This window comes from Convolutriloba macropyga, chromosome 8 (assembly GCF_964194025.1).
Source record: "Convolutriloba macropyga chromosome 8, txConMacr16.3, whole genome shotgun sequence".
Classification (NCBI taxonomy): Eukaryota; Metazoa; Xenacoelomorpha; order Acoela; family Convolutidae; genus Convolutriloba; species Convolutriloba macropyga.
Genome location: NC_134475.1, coordinates 13,519,763 through 13,534,043, shown reverse-complemented (window position 1 = coordinate 13,534,043; position 14,281 = coordinate 13,519,763). Strand labels below are relative to the sequence as shown.

The window sequence follows — 14,281 nt, the reverse complement described above, 5'->3', positions numbered from 1 at the left end:
CCGGCCGGCCTTCCCTTGTCCTATGAAGAGCTAAATGTGCCGTGAGCAATCGTAGACTAAATTTGACAAATGTATATTTGGTGAGTTTGCATAGATAGAGATACATGTTACTCCTAGAAAGAATGTGATATGGAGAGACATTTCGTCTCAGATTGGGAACGAGCGAATTACTGAATGTTAATTTATCTCAAAAGAATTTAACGTCATTCAGATAACTCAGCCACAATAAAAGTAGATAGTTTCCAAATGCGGCTAAGTTAGCCTTCAAGCAGACAGATGTTTCGATTTTTTGTCGATTATTTGTTCATTCAGGCAGAAATCATTTGCTTCATAATTGGTGAATTATTCTTAAGTTAATTTGTTCTGAAGCATTGTTTTCCAAAAAGTACTTGACCTTTGATAGGCAACAATTGCTTTGGTAGAACTCAAAAATGTACACGAGTTTCATGAGAAAGTGAAAATGGATAACTATTTTCTGCATAATCATTCTATTCGCTTTAGGCGACTTGGATGCAACAGAGATTTATATGCCACATTTAACCATCTGTGCTTTCATCCGAAAACATGAGTATGTATCTTAAGTGTAAAATGTGTTCAACAAGACCTAAGGGAAGCTCGATTGTTAGACTATTAACCGTATTGATTAATGAATCATCATAGGATGCAGCCTCATTATTACTTAATGAGGGTGTTGCCCAAGAAAAGGCGAGGCAGTTAACGGTTAAACTTGTGCAGTGCATGGAGACTTGAATGAAACTGCTCAAAAGTGATCAATTAAATTTGGTTCCCCAAATATCTGTATTTTCTATCCTCAACTATAACTCCTTTTACCCATGGGATGAGCCAGTTCCAAATCAGACAAGAGTCTGGATAATAAGAGTCTGGACAAGTCTTTCGGAGGAACACCTACTCAACGTAGAATTCTTGTGTTTTAATTTTCAACTGTGGAACAAGAGGCTCGGTAATGTGCGTCCGCACATAATCTTCTGACCCAACTCAACAACAATTTTGACTTAATTGTCTGCCAAATGAGGAAGAGATAGAAAACTTTTAGAAATTTTGTTTATAAATAATTGATGTATCCACTTAAAAATTGCTTTAAACTCAATCCACTAAAAATTAAATAATGCATCATTAGAGGGCCGATGATACCTATCATCAAAGAGAATCAGGGACAAGGCAAACAACAAAATCAAATAAAAACTTTAATTGCAACAAAAAAATCAATGTCGATAAATCAGAAGAAAAAACTTAATAGAAAACGCCAAAATAGCTTCACGTGAAATCTAAAGTGAACAAATTGATATGCGTTTCACCAGACAATATATGGGACCTATCTTTATTGAGAATATTTAACAAGTTGACAAAAACAAAAGGGACAATGTTAAAAAATACGTTTAAACTTTTTGAAATCAATTAATTTTAAAGTGATCAAAACCATTAGCTATTAACTGAAAGAACCAAATCTTGAAATTTATACATACATAGGAAGCCATTGGGACCTGTAATTATACAGAATGTGATACTACAACAAAAAGAACTAATACAGGCAAAAACCAAAAACGCAAGTTTCGCATGGACCATGAGTCATAACAACCATTAGCTTTCAACAAAAAATAGTAAACAAAACTAACGCCAGCAAGACTAAATCAAAAGACCATAATATGAAATAACGGATGCAGGCAGACCTCAAAATTTCACGAAGAATTGAAATCACAATTGAAGCCAAGAAAACGATAAAATTTACTCTGAAACTATAATGTATCTTCAACTGCCCTCATTTGTACGTAAATTTGATTTGTAGAAAACTGAATTTTAGTTTGAAATCATTCTGGTCTGTAATAAACGTTGAAAATCGAAGAAGGCAAAAAAGCATTTTCAAATAAAGGACAGCACCTATTAAAATGCAAAGTTTTTAGGATTGTAAAATTCCACGACTAGACGAACTCAACTCCTGCTATTGTTCCTTGTCAATTATAGCAATTAATTGCTCTAAATGTTAACGAAATAGCTAATTGGACAAAGTAATCCGATCAAATTTAATTGATCGATTTATATCAGCGATAACTTTAGGTATCAGCTAAAATTTTTAGATTTTTTCACTAATATCTCCTTAGATAGCGAGTAGGACTTACGATTAATTAGACGCAAGCATAAAATTATAAAAAGAGCAACAAATGCAGGTAAAACTCATTATAAGCTAATTTATAAAGATTTCATTATAAATTTACGAAAACACTGTGTAAGAGACCTAAAATCTATAGTTTTTCTCAGAAAGCAGAATTTTTTTATTGGGCCTATTTCTTAGATTAATGGGTTCATTTATTGATTAAAATTCTACATAAAAACAGACTTGCTTGAAACTTGGGTGAATTAAAATTGAAAAGGATTTATGCAAAGAATTGAGCCAAATTACAATCGGAATTTTTTTTCTCTGAACAAAACCATTTGCGCGTCTGTTACAAAATTATAATTGCTTGAAATAATTGCAGAATACATTTTTTGGCAACCAAAAGTCCTAATATATTAAAAATAAAGCATGCATTTTTGATAATATTACTGACATTATTACTTGACATTATTTGACATTAATATTGAAAAATGTTGAAGGACCGTCAAATTGTTAGTTCTAGAACACTTTCGTCAGAACTGGAGGTGAAAAGAGCTCTCATCTGAGTAGAGGAACATTGTGTCAGCAATTTTTGTGCCTGAACTACATGTCTGGACTCAAAATGGGCTACGAAATCATATTTGGTGCCCTTTTTCCATAAGAATTGAAAAAACGCGGCAACTTTTTTTCCAGAGGGGTCGGTTGAAAGAAATCAGCAACTCCCCTTTTATTTTTAAACATAAAACATAATACCATCTTTTACAATTTTATCTTTCTTTTTAGCAAAATTGATCAAACTTCTAGAAAAGAAAATTACTAAAAAATGTGAGCAAAACAATGGAAGTGAGCCTTACGTTCACAAACCTACACCTCTTAAAAAGGACAGCACCTATTAAAATGCAAAATTTTTAGGATTGTAAAATTCCACGACTAGACGAACTCAACTCCTGCTATTGTTGTTTGTCAATTATAACAATTAATTGCTCTAAATGTTAACGAAATAGCTAATTGGACAAAGTAATCCGATCAAATTTAATTGATCGATTTATATCAGCGATAACTTTAGGTATCAGCTAAAATTATTAGATTTTTTCACTAATATCTTAGATAGCGATTAGGACTTACGATTAATTAGACGCAAGCATAAAAACAAATGCAGGTAAAACTCATTATAAGCTAATTTATAAAGATTTCATTATAAATTTACGAAAACACTGTGTAAGAGACCTAAAATCTATAGTTTTTCTCAGAAAGCAGAATTTTTTTATTGGGCCTATTTCTTAGATTAATGGGTTCATTTATTGATTAAATTTCTACATAAAAACAGACTTGATTGAAACTTGAAAAGGATTTTTGCAAAGAACTGAGCCAAAATACAATCGGATTTTTTTTTCTCTGAACAAAACCAATTGCGCGTCTGTTAAAAAATTATAATTGCTTGAAATAATTGCAGAATAGATTTTTTGGCAACCAAAAGTCCTAATATATTAAAAATAAAGCATGCATTTTTGATAATATTACTGACATTATTACTTGACATTATTTGACATTAATATTGAAAAATGTTGAAGGACCGTCAAATTGTTAGTTCTAGAACACTTTCGTCAGAACTGGAGGTGAAAAGAGCTCTCATCTGAGTAGAGGAACATTGTGTCAGCAATTTTTGTGCCTGAACTACATGTCTGGACTCAAAATGGGCTACGAAATCATATTTGGTGCCCTTTTTCCATAAGAATTGAAAAAACGCGGCAACTTTTTTTCCAGAGGGGTCGGTTGAAAGAAATCAGCAACTCCCCTTTTATTTTTAAACATAAAACATAATACCATCTTTTACAATTTTATCTTTCTTTTTAGCAAAATTGATCAAACTTCTAGAAAAGAAAATTACTAAAAAATGTGAGCAAAACAATGGAAGTGAGCCTTACGTTCACAAACCTACACCTCTTAAAAAGGACAGCACCTATTAAAATGCAAAATTTTTAGGATTGTAAAATTCCACGACTAGACGAACTCAACTCCTGCTATTGTTGTTTGTCAATTATAACAATTAATTGCTCTAAATGTTAACGAAATAGCTAATTGGACAAAGTAATCCGATCAAATTTAATTGATCGATTTATATCAGCGATAACTTTAGGTATCAGCTAAAATTATTAGATTTTTTCACTAATATCTCCTTAGATAGCGATTAGGACTTACGATTAATTAGACGCAAGCATAAAAACAAATGCAGGTAAAACTCATTATAAGCTAATTTATAAAGATTTCATTATAAATTTACGAAAACACTGTGTAAGAGACCTAAAATCTATAGTTTTTCTCAGAAAGCAGAATTTTTTTTATTGGGCCTATTTCTTAGATTAATGGGTTCATTTATTGATTAAATTTCTACATAAAAACAGACTTGATTGAAACTTGAAAAGGATTTTTGCAAAGAACTGAGCCAAAATACAATCGGATTTTTTTTTCTCTGAACAAAACCAATTGCGCGTCTGTTAAAAAATTATAATTGCTTGAAATAATTGCAGAATAGATTTTTTGGCAACCAAAAGTCCTAATATATCAAAAATAAAGCATGCATTTTTGATAATATTACTGACATTATTACTTGACATTATGTGACATTAATATTGAAGGACCGTCAAATTGTTAATTCTAGAACACTTTCGTCAGAACTGGAGGTGAAAAGAGCTCTCATGTGAGTAGCGGAACATTGTGTCAGCAATTTTTGTGCCTGAACTACATGTCTGGACTCAAAGTGGGCTACCAAATCATATTTGGTGCCCTTTTTCCATAAGAATTGAAAAAAACGGCAACTTTTTTCTAAAAGGGTCGGTTGAAAGAAATCAGCAACCCCATTTTATCTTTGAACATAAAACTATTAATACCATCTTTTACAGTTTTATCTTTCTTTTTTGTCAAAATTGATCAAACTTCTAGAAAAGAAAATTACTAAAAATGTGAGCAAAACAATGGAAGTAAGCAAAACACCTCTTAAAAAGGACAGCACTCATTAAAATGCAAATTTTTTTGGATTGTTAAATTCCACGACTAGACGAACTCAACTCTTGCTATTGTTGCTTATCAATTATAACAATTAATTGCTCTAAATGTTAACGAAATAGCTAATTGGACAAAGTAATTTGTTCAAATTTAATTGATCGATTTGAATCAGCGATAACATTAGGTATCAGCTGAAATTATTAGATTTTTTCACTAATATCTCCTTAGATAGCGAGTAGGACTTACGATTAATTAGACGCAAGCATAAAATTTTTGAAAGAGCAACAAATGCTGGTGAAACTCATTATAAGCTGATTTATAAAGAATTCATTATAAATTTACGAAAACACTGTAAGAGACCTAAAATCTAGTTTTTCTCAGAAAGCAGAATATTTTTATTGGGCCTATTTCTTAGATTAATGGGTTCATTTATTGATTAAATTTCTACATGAAAACAGACTTGCTTGAAATTGGGATGAGAAAAAAAATGAAAAAGATTTTTACAAAGAATTGAGCCAAAATACAATCAGAATCTTTTGTTCCTGAAAAAAAAAACATTTGCGCGTCTCTCAAAAATTATAATTGCTTGAAATAATTGCAGAATAAATATTTTGGCAACCAAAAGTCCTAATATATCAAAAATAAAGCATGCATTTTTGATAATATTACTGACATTATTACTTGACATTATGTGACATTAATATTGAAGGACCGTCAAATTGTTAATTCTAGAACACTTTCGTCGGAACTGGAGGTGAAAAGAGCTCTCATCTGAGTAGAGGAACATTGTGTCAGCAATTTTTGTGCCTGAACTACATGTCTGGACTCAAAGTGGGCTACCAAATCATATTTGGTGCCCTTTTTCCTTAAGAATTGAAAAAAAAACTCGGCAATTTTTTTCCAAAAGGGTCGGTTGAAAGAAATCAGCAACTCCCTTTTATCTTTAAACATAAAACTAATAATACCATCTTTTACAGTTTTATCTTTCTTTTTTGGCAAATTTGATCAAACTTCTAGAAAAGAAAATTACTAAAAATGTGAGCAAAACAATGGAAGTAAGCAAAACACCTCTTAAAAAGGACAGCACTCATTAAAATGAAAATTTTTTTGGATTGTTAAATTCCACGACTAGACGAACTCAACTCTTGCTATTGTTGCTTGTCAATTATAACAATTAATTGCTCTAAATGTTAACGAAATAGCTAATTGGACAAAGTAATTTGTTCAAATTTAATTGATCGATTTGAATCAGCGATAACATTAGGTATCAGCTGAAATTATTAGATTTTTTCACTAATATCTCCTTAGATAGCGAGTAGGACTTACAATTAATTAGACGCAAGCATAAAATTTTTAAAAGAGCAACAAATGCTGGTGAAACTCATTATAAGCTGATTTATAAAGAATTCATTATAAATTTACGAAAACACTGTAAGAGACCTAAAATCTAGTTTTTCTCAGAAAGCAGAATATTTTTATTGGGCCTATTTCTTAGATTAATGGGTTCATTTATTGATTAAATTTCTACATGAAAACAGACTTGCTTGAAATTGGGATGAGAAAAAAAATGAAAAGGATTTTTACAAAGAATTGAGCCAAAATACAATCAGAATCTTTTGTTCCTGAAAAAAAAACATTTGCGCGTCTCTCAAAAATTATAATTGCTTGAAATAATCGCAGAATAAATTTTTTGGCAACCAAAAGTCCTAATACATTAAAAATAAAGCATGCATTTTTGATAATATTACTGACATTATTACTTGACTTTATTTGACATTAATATTGAAAAATATTGAAGGACCGTCAAATTGTTAGTTCTAGAACACTTTCGTCAGAACTGGAGGTGAAAAGAGCTCTCATGTGAGTAGCGGAACATTGTGTCAGCAATTTTTGTGCCTGAACTACATGTCTGGACTCAAAGTGGGCTACCAAATCATATTTGGTGCCCTTTTTCCATAAGAATTGAAAAAAACGGCAACTTTTTTCTAAAAGGGTCGGTTGAAAGAAATCAGCAACCCCATTTTATCTTTAAACATAAAACTATTAATACCATCTTTTACAGTTTTATCTTTCTTTTTTGTCAAAATTGATCAAACTTCTAGAAACGAAAATTACTAAAAATGTGAGCAAAACAATGGAAGTAAGCAAAACACCTCTTAAAAAGGACAGCACTCATTAAAATGCAAATTTTTTTGGATTGTTAAATTCCACGACTAGACGAACTCAACCCTTGCTATTGTTGCTTGTCAATTATAACAATTAATTGCTCTAAATGTTAACGAAATAGCTAATTGGACAAAGTAATTTGTTCAAATTTAATTGATCGATTTGAATCAGCGATAACATTAGGTATCAGCTGAAATTATTAGATTTTTTCACTAATATCTCCTTAGATAGCGAGTAGGACTTACGATTAATTAGACGCAAGCATGAAATTTTTAAAAGAGCAACAAATGCTGGTGAAACTCATTATAAGCTGATTTATAAAGAATTTCATTATAAATTTACGAAAACACTGTAAGAGACCTAAAATCTAGTTTTTCTCAGAAAGCAGAATATTTTTATTGGGCCTATTTCTTAGATTAATGGGTTCATTTATTGATTAAATTTCTACATGAAAACAGACTTGCTTGAAATTGGGATGAGAAAAAAAATGAAAAGGATTTTTACAAAGAATTGAGCCAAAATACAATCAGAATCTTTTGTTCCTGAAAAAAAAAAACATTTGCGCGTCTCTCAAAAATTATAATTGCTTGAAATAATTGCAGAATAAATTTTTTGGCAACCAAAAGTCCTAATATATCAAAAATAAAGCATGCATTTTTGATAATATTACTGACATTATTACTTGACATTATGTGACATTAATATTGAAGGACCGTCAAATTGTTAATTCTAGAACACTTTCGTCGGAACTGGAGGTGAAAAGAGCTCTCATCTGAGTAGAGGAACATTGTGTCAGCAATTTTTGTGCCTGAACTACATGTCTGGACTCAAAGTGGGCTACCAAATCATATTTGGTGCCCTTTTTCCTTAAGAATTGAAAAAAACTCGGCAACTTTTTTCCAAAAGGGTCGGTTGAAAGAAATCAGCAACTCCCTTTTATCTTTAAACATAAAACTAATAATACCATCTTTCACAATTTTATCTTTCTTTTTATCAAAATTGATCAAACTTCTAGAAAAGAAAACTACTAAAAAATGTGAGCAAAACAATAGAAGTGAGCCTTACGTTCACAACACCTACACCTCTTAAAAAGAGATATTTGGAATTTTTTTCCTTTTAATATTCTACGTTTGACAAACTCTCTAAAGAACTCACAACTCTGTACAATGAATACATTGATTGGCAAAAGTTTACTGAATAAAAAGACCCTGCTGAGCATGTAATTCCTCCCCCACTGAATTGGTGTGCAACAATAAAAAGGAACGCGAGCTGGGAGTTGTTTCTATTTGGCAAAATTGGTTTATAGGTTACTGCATTGAAAGATTCAAATAATTTTTATATAAACTCAAAACTTTAAATTCTCCGATTTTTGGTACTGCCTATAAAGTATTGACCTTAATTTCAATTAACTATTTTATCTTGTGATCTATTTTGTTGAGAGTTGGTGGGATATTTGTTTGTCTACGCTTCTTCAAATACTCAATATTTATAGGTGATTTCAAAATTTCGGGAACTTCTGATTCCCAATTAATGTTCCCACATTTTGCAAACTTTCGGCACCAACTTTGGCCCATAATTTGAGGCATTTTGCCTTGATTTTAGATCAAATGTCGCTAAATGCTGCTCAAGTTTCAATCAAGTTGGATGACTAATCTTTTGTTTTTGAAGGTGTCTAAGAAAAACGAATATCGTAAATATTGAGAAAGACAGAAGTTCCCGCTTTTCGAGACAAATTTTCAGCTGATTTTTAACCCTTTTATGAATTTTCAACCTGTTTCGCCCCGTTTAAACTTTTTTTTATCCGAGGTTCAGATTATTTTAAATATTTGTTGTAGTAGTGAGAAACAGGGAGAAAATCAGTTGGGTATGTCTATGGCTGGTTAATTGTCTATGGCTGGTTAATTGTTAATGACATTTTTTTTGGAAACTCAAAAATTTATGGAGGTATTTCATATAGAACCTGAAAAACTACGAACTGTTACATGCTTTAGCGATGGCATGCACTTGGTTCGTGTAGTTGACCGAACAGCGACCCACAATGTTCGATTCTGTATTGCGTACTTTTTAGGGCTACATTGAGATTTGAAAAAGAGATCACAAACATTTTTGATGTTTTTTTCTCGTTTCATCATCTACTGAAATTCTTTTCCATATATGTGTGTCACTCAATGAAGAAACATCTAACATGAATTCAGATTTCTTCACAACTGTTATTAGAAATTAACAGGTCAGTAGTTTTAATGCTTACCTTCTATTTTTTGATGATTTTTGATTATTTGATATTTCACTTTAAAAATAGTTGTCTCAAAAAAATCGTGAACTTCAATTCTAGTCCGCCTATTCATAGTTTTTGTTCTATTTTGACTTTTATTCATCTGTTCATGCAGCTCCCATAAGTTATTAATGACAGCAAATTGAAATAATTTAGCTTTAAATTGGGCGGCCTTTTTTTATGTATTTTACTAATTTTTGCGTCTTTTTCTTTCGAGAAACAACGCTTCCAACTGTTTTAATTTTATTTCAATGCGAATGAACATTTTTTCTTTCTGTCCGAAGCATTAATAGTTGACAGGTCTCAATTGTTCTTTAGTTTTTTTACATCGTCTTCTTTTTTGTACTTCTCGTTCGTAGTTTAATGTTCTATCAGATTTGGTTGTTTTTTATCAGAATTGTTTGCGAAATTTTCAGGTTTGTTACCCATGAAAAAGGTTTCGTTCTGCGAGTGTTTTAACCAAAAGTACACCTTACAAATACTACTGTTTTTTAATGTGTCACAACGTTTTTAGTTTAACTGCACAAGTTATATATTCTACCAAAACCTACTACATCAATATTGTCGCATAGAAAAGCATCTCTCAAGATGTGAAGGTATATGAGCTCTTTATATGAATCTTAAATTCTTCCCGCTAGTTTTTCACAAGTGGTCTCTGGCGCAATTTTGCTTCATAATCTTTTAGTTTTGAAAAATTGCATTCGGGAACAAAACTCGTCAGTTGTAATCAGGTTAAGCAGGTAACCAGCATTGCAGTTTCTTCGTTGTTTTTTTTAAAATTTGTAATTGAATGTTTCTCAGACTTTTTGGTGCCTCCGAAAACTCGCATATTTTCTTTCTGTTGTTTTTCAAACGTCAGCTAAATAACATTAGCCTTTTTCGTATCAGCTTGATAAAAAAAACGATGTTTGGCGCTAAAACAAACCTCTCTGCATTTGATTTCACATTTATTATTTTGCTATATCTTATACCTTCAAATGCCTTTCTGGGAATATTCTTTGCAGCGTGCAGAAAAATCGAGCCTTCATGTTTTTGTTTCGTAATGTTGTTGCAGTTTGGAAATAATATATTTGAGAAAGTGATGCTTTGCGAAGACATGACAACTAAAAACGAAGCGTTTCCATTATTTTGTTAAGTTCCTCGGTTACTTCCTTTGTTTCAAATTATCTGCGTCATATACTTCTACTTCCCTTAAAAACTAAAATGAAAGAGAATTCATAACAATTTTGCGTTCAAAGTGACCAATTTTTATTTCGCCGAGTGAATTTTTTCACAATTTTATAGATAGATTGATTGTTAGACAGGTCTTCATTGTTATAAGATTTAAACGCAACCAATTGCTGGTTTTTTAGGTTTTTCTTAACTGAATGAGAAGAGAATTGTGACAATCTTCGATGTGGTTTTGTATTCTTTTCTTGGCTTCAATCTAGCTTGCTAACTCCATTATACTAATTTTTGCCCCGTTTTCTTTCTGTTGTTTCGTTAATTGTGCAAGCGACGCCACTAATCTTTTCAATTCTTCGGTTTCTTTTTAATCAAATGTTTGATATAAAAGTTATGGCTTGGCATTGTAATTTTACCAGTGATGAATAATGCTTCGTTTTCAGTGAACTAACTCTCGTAATCAGTTTTGGTACTAATCCAATCTCGACTGAACACAATGAAAAATAATTTAAACACAATGAAAAATAATCAACTTGTTGTATGTACCTATTTGCCTCAGTAGAGATGCTTAATTTTATTTGAAATCTTTTCCAGGTTTGCATGCATGGAGGAACTGCCCACATTAGAACAGTTGGTCTCAACAGCCAAAGCTGCCTTCAACTCTCAATTCAGTCTGGGGTGAGTGAGTTCTTTTCAACTCAGAATACATTTCCACTTTGTCCATAGCACAGCTCAGATACCAATCCCTTTCTATTATTGGTTAGAAAAAACTCAATATAGTCCTCTCAAATGTTTGTAGTATTCATCTGTTGCTGACAAGTTATTTTGTCCTCCAGTTACTTCTTTTACGTAGTTTATGCTTCTATCGGATTGGTACTTTTTTTTCAGAGTTGTTTGCGAAATTTTGTTACCCATAAGAAAATAATATTTTGTTCTGTGAGTCTTAAAAACAAAAGTACACCATGAAAATACGACTGTTTTTTAAGGTTCCTCAACGAGTTTTTTTTAAGTTATTTCCACGTGTATATAATCTACCAAGACTTACTAAATCACTATTGTCGCATAGAAAAGCATTTCCCAAGACGTGAAGAAGGTATATGAGCTTTTTATTTTAATCTCAAGTTCTTCCCCCTACTTTGTCACAACTCGTCTCACGCAATTTTGTTTGCTTCATGTACTTCTTGGTTTTGAAAAATTGCAGAATTTTCTTGCTTTTTGATGACTTAGATGCTAGCTGTTTTGAAAAGCCGAATCGAATTTTCTACTTTTTCCCGTTATTTCAGGTCATCGTAGTTTTTGTCGTATCTGTTTGATTGCTCTTGAACGAAGTTCATAGCAATTATTGTAAACATGTGTGATTTTTTATGCAAAATTTTCGCTTGACAGTTTTGACTTTTCGAGTAACTTACGCCCTTGACTTTTTGCTTTTCGCGTGATCTAAAATTCTCTTTCAACCACAATTTCAAGCAGCTGAACTCAATTCGCGGCAGTTTAAGGAAAGTTAAACGAGAAGGGCGCTAAAACTAATGGCAGTTTTCACTTTACATCTTAATAGTGGTATATGTTTACCTCTAATTTGATTATTTGAAGCCCACTATTGAACTTCTTAGTCCCGACTGGAGCAGGCAGGCTGCAATTGATTAGAGCTCGCACTAGTCGTTTGGAAGCAATTCTGACGTTTAGTCGGTTATGCTTTAATACCATTTGGTCTATGCGGCATTAGAGAGAAAGAGTGCTTGGTTTAATATCTGCTCTAACTTGTATTTAGACTATTTTGATAACTCAGGAGGTTTTTTGTTCTTTTTACTGACTTGTATCAATTGCTTGACATTTTCTCTGGTGTGTCTTTCGAATGCAATTTTTTGTGCTTTCTTTCTTGAACATTCTTTCTATTTCACTTTTCTAATTTGCTCTTATTAATAGCCGCGTCATCTAAATTGCTCATAGAATCCGCGAAGCGATAGCTGGAGCTATTATTGCCATTCTTTTTTCATTCTACATTCCAACAAAATTTGGGTTGTTTTGGTGCTCTGTCTTGTTACAATCCAAAGTATTTGGGTTGTATTAGTGCGCTTTTTAAGAACCGTTCACATGTTTTTTGACTTCTTCACAACAATGGCAAGTCAAATTAGAGTGGTGATTTTAGTCGCGCTGAAGTGGTGAAGGGACCAAAAAGATTCAGTAGATCTGAGGCGTAATTTTTAAAATTGAATAATATATTGATGTTTGAACAAATTTTCGGAGAATTTTTTTCACGTGTCTCAATTTGACTTCTGCTTTCATTGTTTCTTCTCTTAAGTGGTACTGAAAAGATACATGTGTGTCCTAATTGCGTCTATTTGCAGTTGATTGAATTGTTCAGTGGGTATCTGTAGCTTTTTATGACCTTGACGCTATTTGTAGTCATAAAATATTTGAATTTGAACTTTGCCCCTTTTGTGAAATAATTCTCATGTCCTATGGCTTAATTCCTTTAATGATAGGTCTTGTTGTTTAATCATCAGACATAAATTGACCTAACTAATGGTTTGAGTTCATAGCTAGCGATTTTAACAATATTTCTCCTCAAAAATGACTGAGACTATTTGTTTTCAAAATTTTACTGAATTTTTGAGTTTTTCGGGTATTTATTGAACTTTTTGTCTTATCATTTAATCATATTAGTTACTTTTCTCATTGATTCCTTATAGAGATATATTTCAACGGTTTATCTTTCATTTGAAAGCTCTTGATTGCTCTGGCTTTGACTATGCTTGTTTTCAAGAATTATTGTCAATTTTGTTTTAGTTTCCGAGTTTTTAATGTCATTTTGTTGTATACTCTTATTTTCATTAATGACGAGTCTAATTAGTTACGTAGTATGTATAAAGGAATCAGGGGAATCATTAGAGGTTTTTTTACTATTGCTTACTGTGAATTATACATTTTTCGTTTTCGAAAATATTTGTGACTTTTTGAGTTTCCCATGTATTTGTTGTACTTGTTGCTGTCTAATGTTGCGCTAAAGTGGTGAAGGGACCAAAAAGATTCCGTAGATCTGAGGCGTGATTTTTGCAAACACGCTTTAAAATTGAATAATTGATTGGTGTTTGAACAAATTTTCGGAGAGAATTTTTTTCACGTGTCTTAATTTGACTTCTGCTTTCAGTTTCTTCTCTTAAGTGGCACTGAAATGATACATATGTGTTCTAATTGCGTCTGTTTGCAGTTGATTGAATTGGTCAGTGGGCATCTGTAGCTTTTTATGACCTTGACGCTATTTGTAGTCATAAAATATTTGAATTTGAATTTTGCGCCTTTTGTGAAATAATTCTCATGTCCTATGGCTTAATTCCATTAATGATAGGTCTTGTTGTTTAATCATCAGACATAAATTGACCTAACTAATGGTCTGAGTTCATAGCTAGCAATTTTAACAATATTTCTCCTCAAAAATGACAGAGACTATTTGTTTTCAAAATTTTACTGAATTTTTGAGTTTTTCGGGTATTTATTGAACCTTTTTGTCTTTTCATTTAATCACATTGGTTACTGTTCTCATTGGTTCCTTATAGAGATTTATTTCA

At 31.8% G+C, this 14,281-nt stretch overlaps 1 protein-coding gene across 2 annotated transcripts in view; it reads left to right on the top strand.

The window, feature by feature from the left end:
* The window catches only part of LOC142344494 (galactokinase-like), a 451,158-nt gene that overhangs the window by 420,190 nt on the left and 16,687 nt on the right, over window positions 1-14,281 (top strand). For both annotated transcript variants that reach the window (XM_075396167.1, XM_075396166.1), the window contains exon 2: window positions 11,308-11,393. In XM_075396167.1, coding sequence (XP_075252282.1) covers window positions 11,320-11,393 — 74 coding nt within the window. In that variant the 5' untranslated portion in view covers window positions 11,308-11,319. The remainder of the gene's footprint in view (window positions 1-11,307; window positions 11,394-14,281) is intronic.